The sequence below is a fragment of the Bidens hawaiensis genome, unplaced genomic scaffold, assembly GCF_021521415.1.
Source record: "Bidens hawaiensis isolate Kalapana, Puna unplaced genomic scaffold, B.hawaiensis_p1.1 tig00015127_1, whole genome shotgun sequence".
Lineage (NCBI taxonomy): Eukaryota > Viridiplantae > Streptophyta > Magnoliopsida > Asterales > Asteraceae > Bidens > Bidens hawaiensis.
Genome location: NW_027492341.1, coordinates 132330 through 151696, shown reverse-complemented (window position 1 = coordinate 151696; position 19367 = coordinate 132330). Strand labels below are relative to the sequence as shown.

Genomic DNA, 19367 nt, shown 5'->3' with positions numbered 1-19367 from the left:
TGCATATACTTTCCCTATATATATATATATTAAATTAATTTATTTAAGGGCATACTGAACCGATAACGTAATAAACCACATTGATACCGCCCGTTCCCGTGGCAACGCACGGGTTGATCGCAACTAGTTCAAAATTATCTATACTATATATAATACACCAAACAAGGGCAAATTAAGACACTCATTTTTAAGTAATTTACAACAATTAAAGCATGAGGTACATGTGTTAGTAAGGGTAAACTTGTCTTTTAAATACAATCCATTCAACTTACAAGTTTGGTCCCTCATCTTTAACCATATTATGTTTTTAAATTAAGTTGTAAACTAACTTCTCACCCGTGATTTTTAAACGACTATAGCCTTTTCAAACGTTAATATTTTTATAAAAAAATTACACCATAAAAACGAGAATTTTATTCTCTTTGATTTGGATATGATATTGTTATAATTTTTTTCATTTTAAATAAATTAATATGTTACGTAGGGGTGTTCAGTGTCGGTTTTGATGGTTTTAAGTTAAACTTGTGAGTCCAGCCGTTAATACTGAATTTTTTGTCGTCCAAAACCAAACTCAACCATTGAAAGTTGAAACCAAATCGTTACTAACGATCTGGTTCCAGTTTGGTTCATAGTTTAATCTTTAATAATAAATTTAGTTTAAAATAATTATTAATTTAAATGTACCATCAATTTTAACTAAACACTAACATAATATGATACTTGAGAGGATCATAAATAAAAAATGATAATGTTAGCCACATAAATGGTAAATATTAATGGAAGGTCTAGGATATGAAATAATAACAACAAATATCACAAAATGAATCATACTGCATTTAGGTTAATTTAAGGTTGTATAACCAAGTTATTTGTAATAAAAAGATTATGTTCAATTAAATTTTAATTATATATAATATATATTACAAAACATATCTAATAATTAATAATAAAAAACATTAAAATGCATTCAACATTTACAGTCTAGTCTGGTTTCTTATGGTCGGCTGCCAGTATAAACCGCGAACCAACCATTCACTATGTTTTGAAAATTTTGAAACCGACCAACAAACCGAAAGTAAAAAAAGAAACAGAAAAAAGAAGTCAAACCAATTACATGTTTAAACGATTTCAAGGTTTTAACCGAACCATAAACACTTATATTTGTTACGTGATTAATAAGTTCAAACACCCGCTGCATCGCGCGGGCACCCGTCTAGTCTTAAATATAGAAATAAGTAACTATTTAATTCTCTTTTTTAGCATAAATGAAAAGTTAAAAGTGTTCATCAAGTTCTCTAAACCAAGTCTTTTCAAATTTATTGCAGTATTTAAACTAAAGGAACTAAATATACATGCATACTTAACAAAGGCAATAATACAAATAATGTGACTTGAAATTTTTTTGAAGGCAATAATAATACAAATAATGTAACTTGAAATTTTTTTGAAGGCAATAATAATACAAATAATGTGACTTGAATATTCTAGTAGCTAAACAAACCCGATTGGGTTGAATTAGCTGGCATCAGGTTAACGTCTTTTAATCTTCTTTTTGTTGTGAATGCCAATAGAAGGAGGTTACACGGAAGTTTAAGTTAATGTAGAGCTGTATTTAAAGTTTAAACTTGTTGGTAAGTAAATATTTCTTAGACACGCAAACAAGCCCCTATAATTGTATTAAAGGTACTTGTACACGGTTAAATAAATTGTACGAAATAGAAATCCAGTTTTATTCTTAAAATGTAAGCTTTAAAAACTTGCTTACCATCAAATAAAATTTGAAAATGAAAAACATATGAAACAACTAGCTAGGATTAATGCTTTCACTGGTGTCAAAGATTTTTTGTAAAAAAATTATAGTGATATTCTCCTTAATTATATCCTCATCAACTCTGATACGAATAAACTTTTCACATAGTATATCAGCATAACAAATTAATAATTAGTTAATCAAATTTGGTTGATATAAAAGGAAAAAATCTTAATTCATAAACCAGTATATTTCTAATTTATTTATGCACTTTTAAGCAAGTAAGCAACCTAGGATATTAGATGTCCTTAGTTATACAATTACCAAAAATAATCAAAATATATCCTTGCCAGCTAAAATAAATTATAAACATAATATCATTAACTGAAATTCATATTTTTTCCACATATATATGAAAAACATTATTAGAGCAAAGACCAAATTAAAGACGAAACATGATATATTATAACTAAAATGATCAGATACTTTTTTATAAAACTTAATATCTAAACGATAAGATACTAAAACACATGTATCCAAACATCAAATCAAGATAATCAATAACACAAATCCAAACAATAATAAGGGATTAAGCTAAGCATTTATAAATTTTTCACTGATTTTGAACAAACCAGCCCATACAACGATGACCATTAACGATATGATCATCGGATTGAATCCTGTAATAATATTTGAACCGCTTTTTGGCGGAGAAGGATCTGGAGCAGGAACAAATTCAACCGCATCGACTTTGAGTTTCATTCCACCGTAACAGTAGCCTCCGCTTGCAAGGAAATAGTATGGTTTAGCTTGTTTGAGCTCGAACACATCACGTCCTGCGCCTCTTGTGATGTTAAAGATGAAATCTTTCTCATTGCAGTGTTCATAGCTGGTTTCGTTCACCTCTAACACGTTGTACATGTGCTTATCGTACACGAAATCTGAATAATAACACGAGATTAAAACAATTTCAATTCAGATGATTAATTAATATAAAGTTAATTGTCATCAAAAGAGTCATGTTATAGCTACACCACCCCGTCTTATTTAAATTTTTAAACTATCTGTTAGAACGATCATTTGAACAATATTCAGATGGCCGTTCTAACCATTGGGGAACGAACACACATATATATACATATATATATAGAGAAAAATGTGTTTACAAAGCCAGTCGCCGACGTAGAATTTCTCTTGAAGCGACCAATCGGTATAGTTAAATTAGGTATCCACATACTCTTGCCGCCGACTTGGTGGCGCACCGGATTTCTAGACGTAGCGCATGCTAGCATCGCCATTGTCACCACCACCGCCACCATCGTATTCATGACAACTCCTCCTGATCTTCTCATTGTTCACTAAATCTTAAATTCCAAATACACGGAAAAGAGTGAGTATAAATAGCTGGTGCAAGAAAATTAATATAATGGCAGCTGGCTGGCAGTGTTGAGGGTAAATTGGGAATAGTGAGTGAGAATGGACCAGTGGCGTAAGATAGTATTACTTGTGTTTCAGGCGGCTCATGCAATGCTATACTTTTCGTCTTCTTACCTTTTTGTGTGAAATATCAAGTGTGGAACATGTTATGTACCAGTTAAAGGTCATACATTTGTGATGAGATGAAAAATAAAAGGTCTTGTTTATCTTAAAAGAATATTTAATATTTTTACTTAAATGAAGTAAAAGGAGAAAAATGACCACATGAAAATAATGTTGCAGCTCGTATTTTTTTTTAATTATTATATAGAATATAAGATGCGCATATAAAATGATGGTATGGGATTTATTGAATTTGAAATTGAAGTAGATGCTTATGAAATCTTTTTTTAAATTATTATAATTTTTTAACTATTGTATATGCTAGAAGATTAGTGATTAGTCATATGTATTGGTTTTTTCAAATTTATAAAAATAAAGAAGGATTGCTTACCATGATTTTCTTGAAATCGTTTAAAACTACCCCTAGTAAAATTTCTTCGAAATAAAAAATGTCTAAATATACTAGATTTTGAAAAGGCTATGAGTGACGAACATGCATTTTATTTCAAAACTCGCCACTTAATCCAGTCCAACCTGGCTGTACATCTTGGCTATCGCTGATGCCTAGAGTAAAAAAATTAATAATAATAATAACAGCTATGGATGTCAATCATTTTGACCTAAACCTGTCAGAGAAAGCTTGTATGGCCTTTGGGTGAGAGGTCCAGGGTTCGATTCCTGGCATTGGCGGTATAATGTAAATAGTAGGAGGAAAGCTTGAACACTCAAAAAAAAAAAAAAAAAAAGTTATCAAAAGCTTCAAGTATATAACTACAACTATTTAAAGGGATATTGAGGAAAAAGTTTAAGTCCTATTATTTAAAAGTCGGTTATGTTGTGTTTTTTGTTATTTATCAAAAGCAAAATCTTTGGAAAACATAACTCGACATATATGTAGATTTATTTTTGCTCATTAACTTCGGTTAAAGGTAGGTGGTTGTTGCAAAAAGGAAGAAACTACATATCTAGGTCATGTGAACTTCTTTGACGGTGATAAACATTTTATGTATGAGGTTTTGCTATTCTTGTAAATGAACACATGTTTCTCAAGCGAGAAAGACAACCGAATATACTTGAAACAAGAAAATATATCATGCATAATTTGAAAGATACGAAGTAATTTTGTCATTCATTTGAAAAGAAAAGGGGGAACTTGGTCGGGTAAAACAAATACGGGTGGTGCGTAGAATCATACCACGTTGCACCAAAGATATTCTTTTATCATGGTAGATAAATTTAGTCTTGAAATCATGTATTGCTTACTTAAAATCTAAATCACATGTAAAATACGATTAAAAAGGTTATGTTAGTTTTGATAACTTGAAATTGTACCTTAAGGATTCAAACTAAGGGGTTCCGTTATTAATCGATCAACTTGATTTATTTAAGACAATGTCTAAATTCTGAATTTGATGATCGTTGTGAATCAAATCTAGCTAGTGACGAGGTTTTAGTTGAAAGCTCAAGACAGGTAAAACAGTTAAGAAAACAACATACTACAAAAATGAAGATAGAGACAACTAGGGGTGGTATTTTAAAGACTTTGAATTGTAAACAGAAGCTTAGATATAAATTATTTTAACTTAATTTGGGATATATAGGAAGATATTAAGAAAATAACAGATATGGTAGTTGTATGATCCTGGTTTTGTTTTTAACTCACATCCTATAGATGTATCATTTTCCTGTCTATTTTTATCTGAACTATTTCATAAAACTGTCTCATACAATATAATATGCATGCTACACTACACCATCCTATTACTACAATACATAAGGTGTGACAATTAAGAGTATTGGTGTTTATAAACAAGCCATCTAAACCACAGCACACCCAGTTCAACCAGCTTGGGATTCATACGTTTCGGTTCGATGTTTATAATTGCATTGTAAACATGATTCATCTATCCAACACAATCAAACCCACAGATTAATTTTGAACTTTTTGTTCAAACTAAAACAAGTTCAACACCGTGAATAATAATATTAAAACAAAACAAGTACCAGTTTGGGCAATAAAACCTACCTATCAATTCCAAATAACGACAGTTTCATTTACCATCGGTAATCAAATTCAAAACTGCATCAAACATGGAATAGTAGCAAGTCCCACACTGCAGCAATGGTGACAGCAACAGGGATCAAGAGCGGGCTTAATGTCGATGAGGCACTCTTAGAAGGGGCAGCACGTGGTGGCGGTGGTATCTTGGAGAGGTGCACTTGCATTTTCATGCCACCATAGCAGGACCCTTTGCTGCTAATGAAGTAGCGGTCATGAGTGACGTTGAGTTCCACCACGTCTCTTCCGGCTCCAGTTGTGTAATTGTGAACAGGGTGCTCGGCGTTGCAGGTTTCAAAGTTGGTTTTGTTTACTTCCAGTATGTCGTTTTGGTTTCGGTCATACACGAAATCTGCAAAATGGGAACTATGGTTAAGACCTCAAAAAAGTTTGATGTTTAATATATTACAGGTGATTATATATATATTTTCACATTTAACATGTAGAGTGTTTATGGTAACTTGGCAAAATGGTAAAAAAAATAAATTAATTTGTTTCGGTAATGTCACTCAATCCTTTTTTTTCTACTACTAAAGTTTCATTTGTCTTTGCCCTGTAGTGAAACTTTTTAACTATTTTTAAAATTGAGTCAAATAAATCATATATGAATCATGATTCCTATTTAGTGATTATTTTTCCAATTTGAGTTTAAATTAAACAATTATGAAACCTGGTATTGTCAACTGAAATTCATTCTTCGCCATTGTGCCATATTGCAGGCTAATTTGAAAAATATAAACATATTAAATAAAAACTATGATAGATACATGTTTCATTTAGGTCATTTAAATATTAAAATTTTTTGAACATTTAATAAAAAATTCACGGGATTGAAATGTGTAAAGAAAGTTGAGTGACTTTAGAGAAACAAAACAACATTGAGCGACTTCTAGTGACAGTTTAGTTTTGGATATCGGTTTGAACCATTCTCTTTTCTCCTTATTTCCATTCATTAATATTAATATAATGCACATACACAAATGCATAATCTAACCATTAAACATCCAAACCACAAAACCCGAGTCATTAAACCGCCAAACCGGTTAAAGTTAAACGAGCTAATTTTCTTCGGTTTGGAGATTTCAGTCGTTTATAAAAGGCACCAATTGGCAGGAGGTACTTAATTTCTGAATGCTAATATCCTCAAGACCTAAACAAAAGCTCTTATATATATATATATATATCCTGATTTTGAAATTATTTTTTCACAGGAAGCAACTGAGATCTACAACAATCCAGGATTCAATAATAAATGTACATACACAATCATAAATCATAAATGTTTTGCACAACGGATCTATTTCCAAATCCAGATCTCAAATGTCCTACCACTACACTAATAAAAACTTCACTTCCACAATTAATAATAAAACCCAATGAACTTAACACCAATTACATATTCAAACAATAGATCTGAGAGAAACAGAATAGAGTACTTACAGAGCCAGTCACCGAAGTAGAATGTTTGATTAGTGGCCCAAAGAGTGTAGTTAACATTGGTAGTCCAGCCCATGTTCCCTCCGACAATGAAGCGTTTCGCTGACACATGTTCCGGTAACATTACGAGGATTAAAGCGGCGGCGCAGAATGCCAAACCCACCGATGTCCGACCCATGGGAGTGTGAGTGTGAGTGTGAGTGTGAGTGTGCGCGTCTCAAGGGTGGGTTTTCTAGACAAAATAATAATAATAATATCAGTAATGCTGTTAGTAATATTATCTGCTTTCATTTTATAACATAAAACGGAGTTCACCCAATTAAATAATAATATTTTATATTGGATGTGTGTATGGGTTTTATATTTGTATATTCTTTTTGGGGGGAAGGTGTTGTGAACGGTTATTTCACAGCGAGAATTAATAAATCAAACTGTTATTGAATTAACCAAATAGCTATTGTCTTAACCGAATGATTACAAGATAAAGATAGAAACCGAAACTAATACAGAACAAGAACTAGAAGAAAGATGGGAGAACAGATTCATAGAGTATGAGATGAGAAGAAGCCAAACATTCTTACAATATTCATTCATCCCCTCAACATTCCCTCTCTTACGCTTATATATCATGTGATGGCTTCCATAGATCCCTTAAGTCATTGGGCTTCTTAACATGAGCTGGTAGGATGGGCCCACTAGTACAGGTCTGGGCTGGTAGGATGAGCCCACTAGCACGGGTCATAACAGAAGGATACACTAGAATAAATAATAGGAACCACATACCGAAGGTGATGTGTGATTGGGTATTATTATGACTCTGTAGTATCATATATAAAGGTATTTTGGAATAAAATGCATACTTGAGAATGGACATCTTTTTAATAAACTAGGTGATATTAAATCTATGTGTTATGACTGGGACCAGATAGATAGTTTGTTATTATTAGTTTATTTAAGAATCAAAGTTATTATTTCAATTTTGTCAGGGATTAAATGATTAAACCTAAAGGATTGAAAATCCCAAATGAGCAAGGTTGAAGGACGGTCGGACTGATGTTAGCGTCGGGCTTTTTAGAGCTCTTCTTTTTGGACGCCTCGGGTTGGGAGCTTGAGGACGCCAGGTTACGTCCCGGGTATGTAATCAGGTTGGGAATTTATTTGGCTATGACAGTATTGTTGGTTCCAACCTTGAAACAACAAATTTTGGGTCGAATTGTGGGATATACGGCGGTGATGATGGACAACGAAAAAAATTGTAATGTTATTCATGAAGCTAAAATGAACTGAGAGTGTATAAACATAATTATTTGTGTCTAGAGTTGGTGAAAATCACTTTTCTACTATTTTCTCTAACATTGCTGTCTAGACCCTAAACACCACCAATAGTGCATTTGATAGCAACAATCGATAATGAAGCTTGAAGTGTTCGACACGCTCAAGCATTGAGCAGAAACAACTTGGACTCAACTAAAAGACTCTTCTTTCTACTTGAAACACACATAATCCAGCCATATAAGAAAATGTAATTAACTTCAATATTTATTCCAAAATTAGTCATTTTACTCATTTCCTACAAAATCAGTTAAATATCAATCAACTTGAATCTCAAATCAATCAAGTCTTCTCAACAAGTAGTCAATCTGTACTTCCTTGGTCAATGGCATGATCCACTCCCCATAAACATCAGCAACCAAGCTCGGGTTTATTTTGTACACCGGTTCTATCGCATCTTCCCCAAACCCAACAATCACTACTTGCCCAAAAGTCTTGGTTTTAGTTTCCACTCTATTCTTAATTGCATCTTCCACAGCCGGGTACGTCAACAAACTCATCAGTTTTTCCCCGTCCTGCAAGCGTAATTGCTATTATACCTCTTGAAAACTGAAATAGTACCGTACAAAAGAGAATGATTCTTACTTGTGCTTTAATGGCAGCTTCATAATCAGCAGGTGAGGCTCGGAATTTGGCTTCGGCGACAAACTTGCCATAGTGGATTCTTTTAGAGAGGGCCTACATAAATGTAATACGACTCGTTTAGTGAATGTAAGAAACAGAAACTAAAGCACATGAGTGCCATATATTTGTTCAAGTGTTTAGTGCATAATAAAGTTACTTTAGAAAATGGATTTTATAATACAAATGCGTGTAGGTAGGGGTGCAACGATGCAATAATGTGTGTAGAAAATGGACTTTATATTAGAGCTCTCTAACAAGCTTGCGGCTCACTCAAGGTAAGCTCTGCTCATTGACACGCTCGTTACGCTGATTTAGCTTGCTTGTTGGCTCATTAAATTTAAGCTCAAACTTTAATTTATATACAGAAATTATATCTCAAATTTTAACATATATTCATTAAGTTTGTATATAAGTAATTATGCTTTTCTTCTAATTATACATATCAGTAAGTGTAAAAATATAAGATTAACCTTTTTAAGAAAAATAAACGAGCTGCTCAATGAGCCACTATCTGGCTCAAGATATTTACAAGCCGGGCTTGAACTCAAAATTTTAGCTCATTAAGATAAACGAACCGAGCCAGACCGGCTTGGTTTGTAAACGATCCAAGCCCAAGCGCAACTCGGCTCAGCTCGTTTACAGCCCTAGTTGATTTGGGTAAAAATACTGCATATGGATTCATTTGGGTCTACTCAAATCAAACAAAGGGTCAATTTGGATCAATACAATCTACACAAGTCAAAATGGATCATCCTGAAAAAACTTGTTCATTTAAAACAAATCCAAACGGGTCAGCACCACCCACGACCATTGTTTTCTCCACCGCCTACTCATGATTTTAGAAAATGAACTTTTATAATGCACAGGCATGGTGGCAATGATCTAAAACTGGCCCGATTATAAACAACAATATAAATGTTACTGCATCCTTTAAAACGTGTACCTGCAAGCAGTTGGAGTCACACGTCGCTGCTGATCCACAATTTCCATCATTTCCTTGTTTTACTAACCTAGGAAGAAGGTCTTTAAAGTATATATCCCAAATTTTGTGGTTAATATTGATATCATTAGCACAAGAATGCGACACCTATCAATAACAACATAAAAAAAATTCAGAAATTTAACTACATACCTTACCTAAACAAAACAATAAACCAGTTATATAGCCCTCGTTACCTTAGGGTACTGCAAAGGCGGTAACATAGGTTCAGGCAACTCATTTGGGAAAAACGGATGCTCATCAGGACTCTTGTATCTTCCAACCTATTAAGAAAGAATTTGTAATGTGACTTATATTAATGCTGATTAACTGATATATTATTTATTATTTACATAATGGTAATGTTACTCTGTGATTTGAAGTTTGAATTACCTGAGCGTAGACCTTTTCGGATTCTTTGAGCATGAACTCAACTAAAGAACCCTGGAAGCCATCCATGAAAAAAGCATCGGGGTCATAGGCGTCCTCGTTGTAACAATACTGAGCGCGCTCCAAAAGACTAAATATAATGCTATCTTCTTGCCTAATTAAAGAGCTTCTAATGCCATCAAGAGGTGAAATAATAAACAAGACTTTGGATAAAATGAGTCAAAATTGTTTACTTTGACCCGGTTGGTACAAATGAATTCATAATCAGCTTAAAATTTTAGAAAATGATTGTTATATATATATATATATATATAAACGAAAAAGTGTTTTATTTTTTAATATATATTGGTAGTGTTTACAATGAAACAAAAGGCAATCGGGCAACAACAAGCTGTGCAACTATCTGTATTTAAATTGCAAACCCCAATCTTTTAAAAAGTTTTGAGTTATAACTTACGTTACTATGCATTGCCTGTTGAGATTGAATTGAAAATAATAAGCCTAAATTTGACATTGTAAACTCCTATGCATTGGATATTGATTAATAGTTGATAGCCATACTTAAATAATAATAATAATAATAATAATAATAATAATAATAATAATAGTTTAAAAAATAAAATGAAAAAGTAGTACCCACCCGAATGAAGTGGCGGATGCCTGCACGCTAAAACGCAAATTAGACATCATTATCATCTGCTGCTGTTGCTTCAAATTCCAATTGTTGTTCCTCCTCGACATGAACATGAAGATGAATGGTGGTGTATAGCAAGATTTAGGTAGTAACAAAGGTGATCTTACTAGTAACCTACCTTCCATTGCAAATTCACCAAATCAGACAGAGAACACACAATAACTACTTTAATGACAAATCAATCAATCAATCTTCACTGTTATGGGTACTACTGTGGGGGTTAGGTAGCCAGTGAGTGAAGAAGAAACAAATCTGGAAGAAAATTAACTTTACGGCTCGGCTTCGGTAACTGTGGGTTAGAGCTAGGGTGTTTACCGTTCAGTTTTTCCGGTTTTTATATCAAACTGTGAATCAAACCGTTATTAACGACTGAATTTAATTTTCCATTCTAATTAACTTATATAGTCTTATTAATACTTGTTTATGGTGGCACAACATATATATATATAATATAATACCCCTTGTTACACTTGGTAGTTATTACTCCGATTCCGGTCGGTGAGGTTTCGGACCTTGTAAGGCAAGGCTTCATGGAGAACTTCGTGTTCTTGATATATATTTATACTTGTATAACTTGTTTATAAATACTAACCATGCTTAACTTCTGCTCATTTTAGTTTATTTACAAGTTTCATGGTTATGGGTATGAGGGTCTATGCTTCGGTTTAACCGTAAATAGCTCTAAACCGTAAACCTTTTGTTAAATACTTGTTTAAACATTTTTAATGTTAGATCTCAGTTTATAAAACCATTTTTTTGAGTTCCATGGTTATGGGTTAGTAGATTCTAAACTCGGTCTTAACCCGAAACTAGATCTGAACCGTAAACCGAACTTTTATTTAAAGACTTTATTATTAACTTTTTGGTTGTAAAACTTAAGTACTTTCATTTGTACATTATTATACAAGTTCTTGGATATTTGGGCATGTGGAAACCATCTATGAACTCATTGTGAGATGGAAACTGAACCAATCCGATTTTTACTCGCTTAAGACACACAAGTGTGTTTTTAGCTACCAAGACTTGTATATTTCTTTAAAAATAGTTTACAAACTGATTTTAATTATTTTCTTAAGTACTTGGAAATGTTAGATCCAACTTGATCTCATAACAAAGTTTGGACCGACAAAACTGAACACTCGCTTAACGTACGTTGTTAGTTCTAAAACAATAGATCTACATACTTGGTTAAGTATTATTGGATTTTTATGAGTTACCTCATAAAATTTAATATTTTGGAAAGTTGACTTTGGGTTTGACCAATTGTCAAGACTCGAACCAACAACCCGAACACTCGTTAAAACCCGTTTTAGTATCTTTATTCCAAAGGGATTTGCATTCTTGCATTTTACCCACCTTATTACTTAAAATAGGTTGAGTAAATATTAAGGTTAGATATTTTAACCTGGTTTCGAGTAAACTTACATTTTAAATGGTTATTATTATTAATTGTAAATAGTTACATTTTAAACCTTGAAACTTTAATTATTTACATTTCTCAACGTTTATTTTACTTAAAGTCTTTCAAGACAACCTTTTTAAATCCGAAACTTCTTTCCTTTTAGGCATTGTTCGTTAAAACCGTCGTTCCGGCAAATCTTCAAATTATCATCTTTCAAGTTTATTACTTGAACGTGAGTACTTTGGGATAAAAGATAATTAGAAAACCTTACACTTCGGGAGAGAACAGTAAGAGTACTTGCCACACATCGTTTGATTAATCATCACATCAATTAGGTTAATCGAATGGATCATAAACCCAAACAAATGATTAAAATCACCAAAGTCTTGTCCTTGCTCTCCAAAAATCGCCTCTAAGGTGTTTTGGGATAAAAGATAATGAAAAGCCACCACAAAAACGAGTAATAAACTAGAAAAAAATTGGCAGTTATGATCTGCACCGTGGCCCACGGTCTCCACCGTGGGTCACGGTGGTCTTGTTGGTGTACTGGAACGTGGCCCACGGTCTCCAACGGGGGTCACGGTAGTCTTCACGGTGGAACAGAGGCCACGGTACGGAGGCCTCTGTCCGTTTTGATAATATTGGACCGTGGCCCACGGTCTCAACTGTGGGTCATGGTGGACTTCAGCCCCATTTTCTTGTTTTCACTTCTTTTGACCATCTCTCGCGTACCCGGTTCCTTAGGTTTCTTCAATACACATCATAGTAGCCCCGGAACCTCCTTTGAACCTACAATTCACCAACAACGCCGTAGTTATCTATTTCCACCAAATAAACCAATTCAAAACATGATTATTACGCCTTTAAATCAATTAAGGGTTGTCCCATGGACCACCCGTCACATTCCCACACTTAAACATTGCTTGCCCTCAAGCAACATCTTGACACAAACTTTCTATTCCATTCAACTTGTATCCACCAATCTTACCACAAAACCGATTCCGTTAAGGTCCCAAGTCATACCCTATTCCTTATTTTTATTGGGTGCACTAGTTTACTTGATGTTCCATTTAAACCAAAGATTTCTAACCAAACCTAACATGCTTTCGGCTTTTACCTATACATAACACGCATTTACACATTAACTTTTCCTTGGTGATCATCCATACATTTATTCTCCAATTTTTTAAAAATATAAACCGAAAATCTTTAGATTCAAACTTATTTGGTTTTTGTTGCAATTCTTGAAGAAATCTTGAATTTTGTTATAAATCTTCATCTTATTTTTTACTGGAAAATAAGACAATGGAGTGGGGGTGGTGTTTATAGTTTGTACTGGAAATATTATTATCCAAGTTTTTTAAAATATATACATACAAATGATTACAATCACCAAAGTCTTGTCCTTGCTCTCCAAAAATCGTCTCTAAGGTGTTTTGGGATAAAAGATAATGAAAAGCCACCACAAAAACGAGTAATAAACTAGAAAAAAATTGGCAGTTATGATCTGCACCGTGGCCCACGGTCTCCACCGTGGGTCACGGTGGTCTTGTTGGTGTACTGGAACGTGGCCCACGGTTTCCAACGGGGGTCACGGTAGTCTTCACGGTGGAACAGAGGCCACGGTACGGTGGCCTCTGTCCGTTTTGATAATATTGGACCGTGGCCCACGGTCTCAACTGTGGGTCATGGTGGACTTCAGCCCCATTTTCATGTTTTCACTTCTTTTGACCATCTCTCGCGTACCCGGTTCCTTAGGTTTCTTCAATACACATCATAGTAGCCCCGGAACCTCCTTTGAACCTACAATTCACCAACAACGCCGTAGTTATCTATTTCCACCAAATAAACCAATTCAAAACATGATTATTACGCCTTTAAATCAATTAAGGGTTGTCTCTTGGACCACCCGTCACATTCCCACACTTAAACATTGCTTGCCTCAAGCAACATCTTGACACAAACTTTCTATTCCATTCAACTTGTATCCACCAACCTTACCACAAAACCGATTCCGTTAAGGTCCCAAGTCATACCGTATTCCTTATTTTTATTGGGTGCACTAGTTTACTTGATGTTCCATTTAAACCAAAGATTTCTAACCAAACCTAACATGCTTTCGGCTTTTACCTATACATAACACGCATTTACACATTAACTTTTCCTTGGTGATCATCCATACATTTATTCTCCAATTTTTTAAAAATATAAACCGAAAATCTTTAGATTCAAACTTATTTGGTTTTTGTTGCAATTCTTGAAGAAATCTTGAATTTTGTTATAAATCTTCATCTTATTTTTTACTGGAAAATAAGACAATGGAGTGGGGGTGGTGTTTATAGTTTGTACAGGAAATATTATTATCCAAGTTTTTTAAAATATATACATACAAATGATTACAATCACCAAAGTCTTGTCATTGCTCTCCAAAAATCGTCTCTAAGGTGTTTTGGGATAAAAGATAATGAAAAGCCACCACAAAAACGAGTAATAAACTAGAAAAAAATTGGCAGTTATGATCTGCACCGTGGCCCACGGTCTCCACCGTGGGTCACGGTGGTCTTGTTGGTGTACTGGAACGTGGCCCACGGTTTCCAACGGGGGTCACGGTAGTCTTCACGGTGGAACAGAGGCCACGGTACGGTGGCCTCTGTCCGTTTTGATAATATTGGACCGTGGCCCACGGTCTCAACTGTGGGTCATGGTGGACTTCAGCCCCATTTTCATGTTTTCACTTCTTTTGACCATCTCTCGCGTACCCGGTTCCTTAGGTTTCTTCAATACACATCATAGTAGCCCCGGAACCTCCTTTGAACCTACAATTCACCAACAACGCCGTAGTTATCTATTTCCACCAAATAAACCAATTCAAAACATGATTATTACGCCTTTAAATCAATTAAGGGTTGTCTCTTGGACCACCCGTCACATTCCCACACTTAAACATTGCTTGCCTCAAGCAACATCTTGACACAAACTTTCTATTCCATTCAACTTGTATCCACCAACCTTACCACAAAACCGATTCCGTTAAGGTCCCAAGTCATACCGTATTCCTTATTTTTATTGGGTGCACTAGTTTACTTGATGTTCCATTTAAACCAAAGATTTCTAACCAAACCTAACATGCTTTCGGCTTTTACCTATACATAACACGCATTTACACATTAACTTTTCCTTGGTGATCATCCATACATTTATTCTCCAATTTTTTAAAAATATAAACCGAAAATCTTTAGATTCAAACTTATTTGGTTTTTGTTGCAATTCTTGAAGAAATCTTGAATTTTGTTATAAATCTTCATCTTATTTTTTACTGGAAAATAAGACAATGGAGTGGGGGTGGTGTTTATAGTTTGTACAGGAAATATTATTATCCAAGTTTTTTAAAATATATACATACAAATGATTACAATCACCAAAGTCTTGTCATTGCTCTCCAAAAATCGTCTCTAAGGTGTTTTGGGATAAAAGATAATGAAAAGCCACCACAAAAACGAGTAATAAACTAGAAAAAAATTGGCAGTTATGATCTGCACCGTGGCCCACGGTCTCCACCGTGGGTCACGGTGGTCTTGTTGGTGTACTGGAACGTGGCCCACGGTCTCCAATGGGGGTCACGGTAGTCTTCACGGTGGAACAGAGGCCACGGTACGGTGGCCTCTGTCCGTTTTGATAATATTGGACCGTGGCCCACGGTCTCAACTGTGGGTCATGGTGGACTTCAGCCCCATTTTCTTGTTTTCACTTCTTTTGACCATCTCTCGCGTACCCGGTTCCTTAGGTTTCTTCAATACACATCATAGTAGCCTCGGAACCTCCTTTGAACCTACAATTCACCAACAACGCCGTAGTTATCTATTTCCACCAAATAAACCAATTCAAAACATGATTATTACGCCTTTAAATCAATTAAGGGTTGTCCCATGGACCACCCGTCACATTCCCACACTTAAACATTGCTTGCCCTCAAGCAACATCTTGACACAAACTTTCTATTCCATTCAACTTGTATCCACCAACCTTAACACAAAACCGATTCCGTTAAGGTCCCAAGTCATACTCTATTCCTTATTTTTATTGGGTGCACTAATTTACTTGATGTTCCATTTAAACCAAAGATTTCTAACCAAACCTAACATGCTTTCGGCTTTTACCTATACATAACACGCATTTACACATTAACTTTTCCTTGGTGATCATCCATACATTTATTCTCCAATTTTTTAAAAATATAAACCGAAAATCTTAAGATTCAAACTTATTTGGTTTTTGTTGCAATTCTTGAAGAAATCTTGAATTTTGTTATAAATCTTCATCTTATTTTTTACTGGAAAATAAGACAATGGAGTGGGGGTGGTGTTTATAGTTTGTACTGGAAATATTATTATCCAAGTTTTTTAAAATATATACATACAAATGATTACAATCACCAAAGTCTTGTCCTTGCTCTCCAAAAATCGTCTCTAAGGTGTTTTGGGATAAAAGATAATGAAAAGCCACCACAAAAACGAGTAATAAACTAGAAAAAAATTGGCAGTTATGATCTGCACCGTGGCCCACGGTCTCCACCGTGGGTCACGGTGGTCTTGTTGGTGTACTGGAACGTGGCCCACGGTCTCCAACGGGGGTCACGGTAGTCTTCACGGTGGAACAGAGGCCACGGTACGGTGGCCTCTGTCCGTTTTGATAATATTGGACCGTGGCCCACGGTCTCAACTGTGGGTCATGGTGGACTTCAGCCCCATTTTCTTGTTTTCACTTCTTTTGACCATCTCTCGCGTACCCGGTTCCTTAGGTTTCTTCAATACACATCATAGTAGCCCCGGAACCTCCTTTGAACCTACAATTCACCAACAACGCCGTAGTTATCTATTTCCACCAAATAAACCAATTCAAAACATGATTATTACGCCTTTAAATCAATTAAGGGTTGTCCCATGGACCACCCGTCACATTCCCACACTTAAACATTGCTTGCCCTCAAGCAACATCTTGACACAAACTTTCTATTCCATTCAACTTGTATCCACCAATCTTACCACAAAACCGATTCCGTTAAGGTCCTAAGTCATACCCTATTCCTTATTTTTATTGGGTGCACTAGTTTACTTGATGTTCCATTTAAACCAAAGATTTCTAACCAAACCTAACATGCTTTCGGCTTTTACCTATACATAACACGCATTTACACATTAACTTTTCCTTGGTGATCATCCATACATTTATTCTCCAATTTTTTAAAAATATAAACCGAAAATCTTTAGATTCAAATTTATTTGGTTTTTGTTGCAATTCTTGAAGAAATCTTGAATTTTGTTATAAATCTTCATCTTATTTTTTACTGGAAAATAAGACAATGGAGTGGGGGTGGTGTTTATAGTTTGTACTGGAAATATTATTATCCAAGTTTTTTAAAATATATACATACGAATGATTACAATCACCAAAGTCTTGTCCTTGCTCTCCAAAAATCGTCTCTAAGGTGTTTTGGGATAAAAGATAATGAAAAGCCACCACAAAAACGAGTAATAAACTAGAAAAAAATTGGCAGTTATGATCTGCACCGTGGCCCACGGTCTCCACCGTGGGTCACGGTGGTCTTGTTGGTGTACTGGAACGTGGCCCACGGTCTCCAACGGGGGTCACGGTAGTCTTCACGGTGGAACAGAGGCCACGGTACGGTGGCCTCTGTCCGTTTTGATAATATTGGACCGTGGCCCACGGTCTCAACTGTGGGTCATGGTGGACTTCAGCCCCATTTTCTTGTTTTCACTTCTTTTGACATCTCTCGCGTACCCGGTTCCTTAGGTTTCTTCAATACACATCATAGTAGCCCCGGAACCTCCTTTGAACCTACAATTCACCAACAACGCCGTAGTTATCTATTTCCACCAAATAAACCAATTCAAAACATGATTATTACGCCTTTAAATCAATTAAGGGTTGTCCCATGGACCACCCGTCACATTCCCACACTTAAACATTGCTTGCCCTCAAGCAACATCTTGACACAAACTTTCTATTCCATTCAACTTGTATCCACAAACTTACCACAAAACCGATTCCGTTAATGTCCCAAGTCATACCCTATTCCTTATTTTTATTGGGTGCACTAGTTTACTTGATGTTCCATTTAAACCAAAGATTTCTAACCAAACCTAACATGCTTTCGGCTTTTACCTATACATAACACGCATTTACACATTAACTTTTCCTTGGTGATCATCCATACATTTATTCTCCAATTTTTTAAAAATATAAACCGAAAATCTTTAGATTCAAACTTATTTGGTTTTTGTTGCAATTCTTGAAGAAATCTTGAATTTTGTTATAAATCTTCATCTTATTTTTTACTGGAAAATAAGACAATGGAGTGGGGGTGGTGTTTATAGTTTGTACTGGAAATATTATTATCCAAGTTTTTTAAAATATATACATACAAATGATTACAATCACCAAAGTCTTGTCCTTGCTCTCCAAAAATCGTCTCTAAGGTGTTTTGGGATAAAAGATAATGAAAAGCCACCACAAAAACGAGTAATAAACTAGAAAAAAATTGGCAGTTATGATCTGCACCGTGGCCCACGGTCTCCACCGTGGGTCACGGTGGTCTTGTTGGTGTACTGGAACGTGGCCCACGGTCTCCAACGGGGGTCACGGTAGTCTTCACGGTGGAACAGAGGCCACGGTACGGTGGCCTCTGTCCGTTTTGATAATATTGGACCGTGGCCCACGGTCTCAACTGTGGGTCATGGTGGACTTCAGCCCCATTTTCTTGTTTTCACTTCTTTTGACCATCTCTCGCGTACCCGGTTCCTTAGGTTTCTTCAATACACATCATAGTAGCCCCGGAACCTCCTTTGAACCTACAATTCACCAACAACGCCGTAGTTATCTATTTCCACCAAATAAACCAATTCAAAACATGATTATTACGCCTTTAAATCAATTAAGGGTTGTCCCATGGACCACCCGTCACATTCCCACACTTAAACATTGCTTGCCCTCAAGCAACATCTTGACACAAACTTTCTATTCCATTCAACTTGTATCCACCAATCTTACCACAAAACCGATTCCGTTAAGGTCCTAAGTCATACCCTATTCCTTATTTTTATTGGGTGCACTAGTTTACTTGATGTTCCATTTAAACCAAAG

General features: G+C 35.2%; 2 protein-coding genes and 1 pseudogene across 2 annotated transcripts; all 3 read right to left on the bottom strand.

The window, feature by feature from the left end:
• Positions 1-2272: 2272 nt before the first annotated feature.
• On the bottom strand, positions 2273-3148 carry LOC143548446 (early nodulin-like protein 20; annotated as a pseudogene).
• Positions 3149-5178: 2030 nt separating this feature from the next.
• LOC143548445 (early nodulin-like protein 17) lies at positions 5179-6982 on the bottom strand. The gene is made up of 2 exons (XM_077039613.1): positions 6789-6982; positions 5179-5700 (listed from the first exon to the last, which is right to left on the bottom strand). Exons 1-2 carry the CDS (start codon positions 6961-6963, stop codon positions 5375-5377), a joined length of 501 nt encoding a protein of 166 aa, XP_076895728.1. The 5' UTR covers positions 6964-6982; the 3' UTR covers positions 5179-5374.
• Positions 6983-8323: 1341 nt separating this feature from the next.
• Positions 8324-10287, bottom strand: LOC143548444 (chorismate mutase 1, chloroplastic-like). The gene is made up of 5 exons (XM_077039611.1): positions 10114-10287; positions 9918-10004; positions 9685-9828; positions 8703-8795; positions 8324-8632 (listed from the first exon to the last, which is right to left on the bottom strand). Exons 1-5 carry the CDS (start codon positions 10177-10179, stop codon positions 8396-8398), a joined length of 627 nt encoding a protein of 208 aa, XP_076895726.1. The 5' UTR covers positions 10180-10287; the 3' UTR covers positions 8324-8395.
• Positions 10288-19367: the final 9080 nt, after the last annotated feature.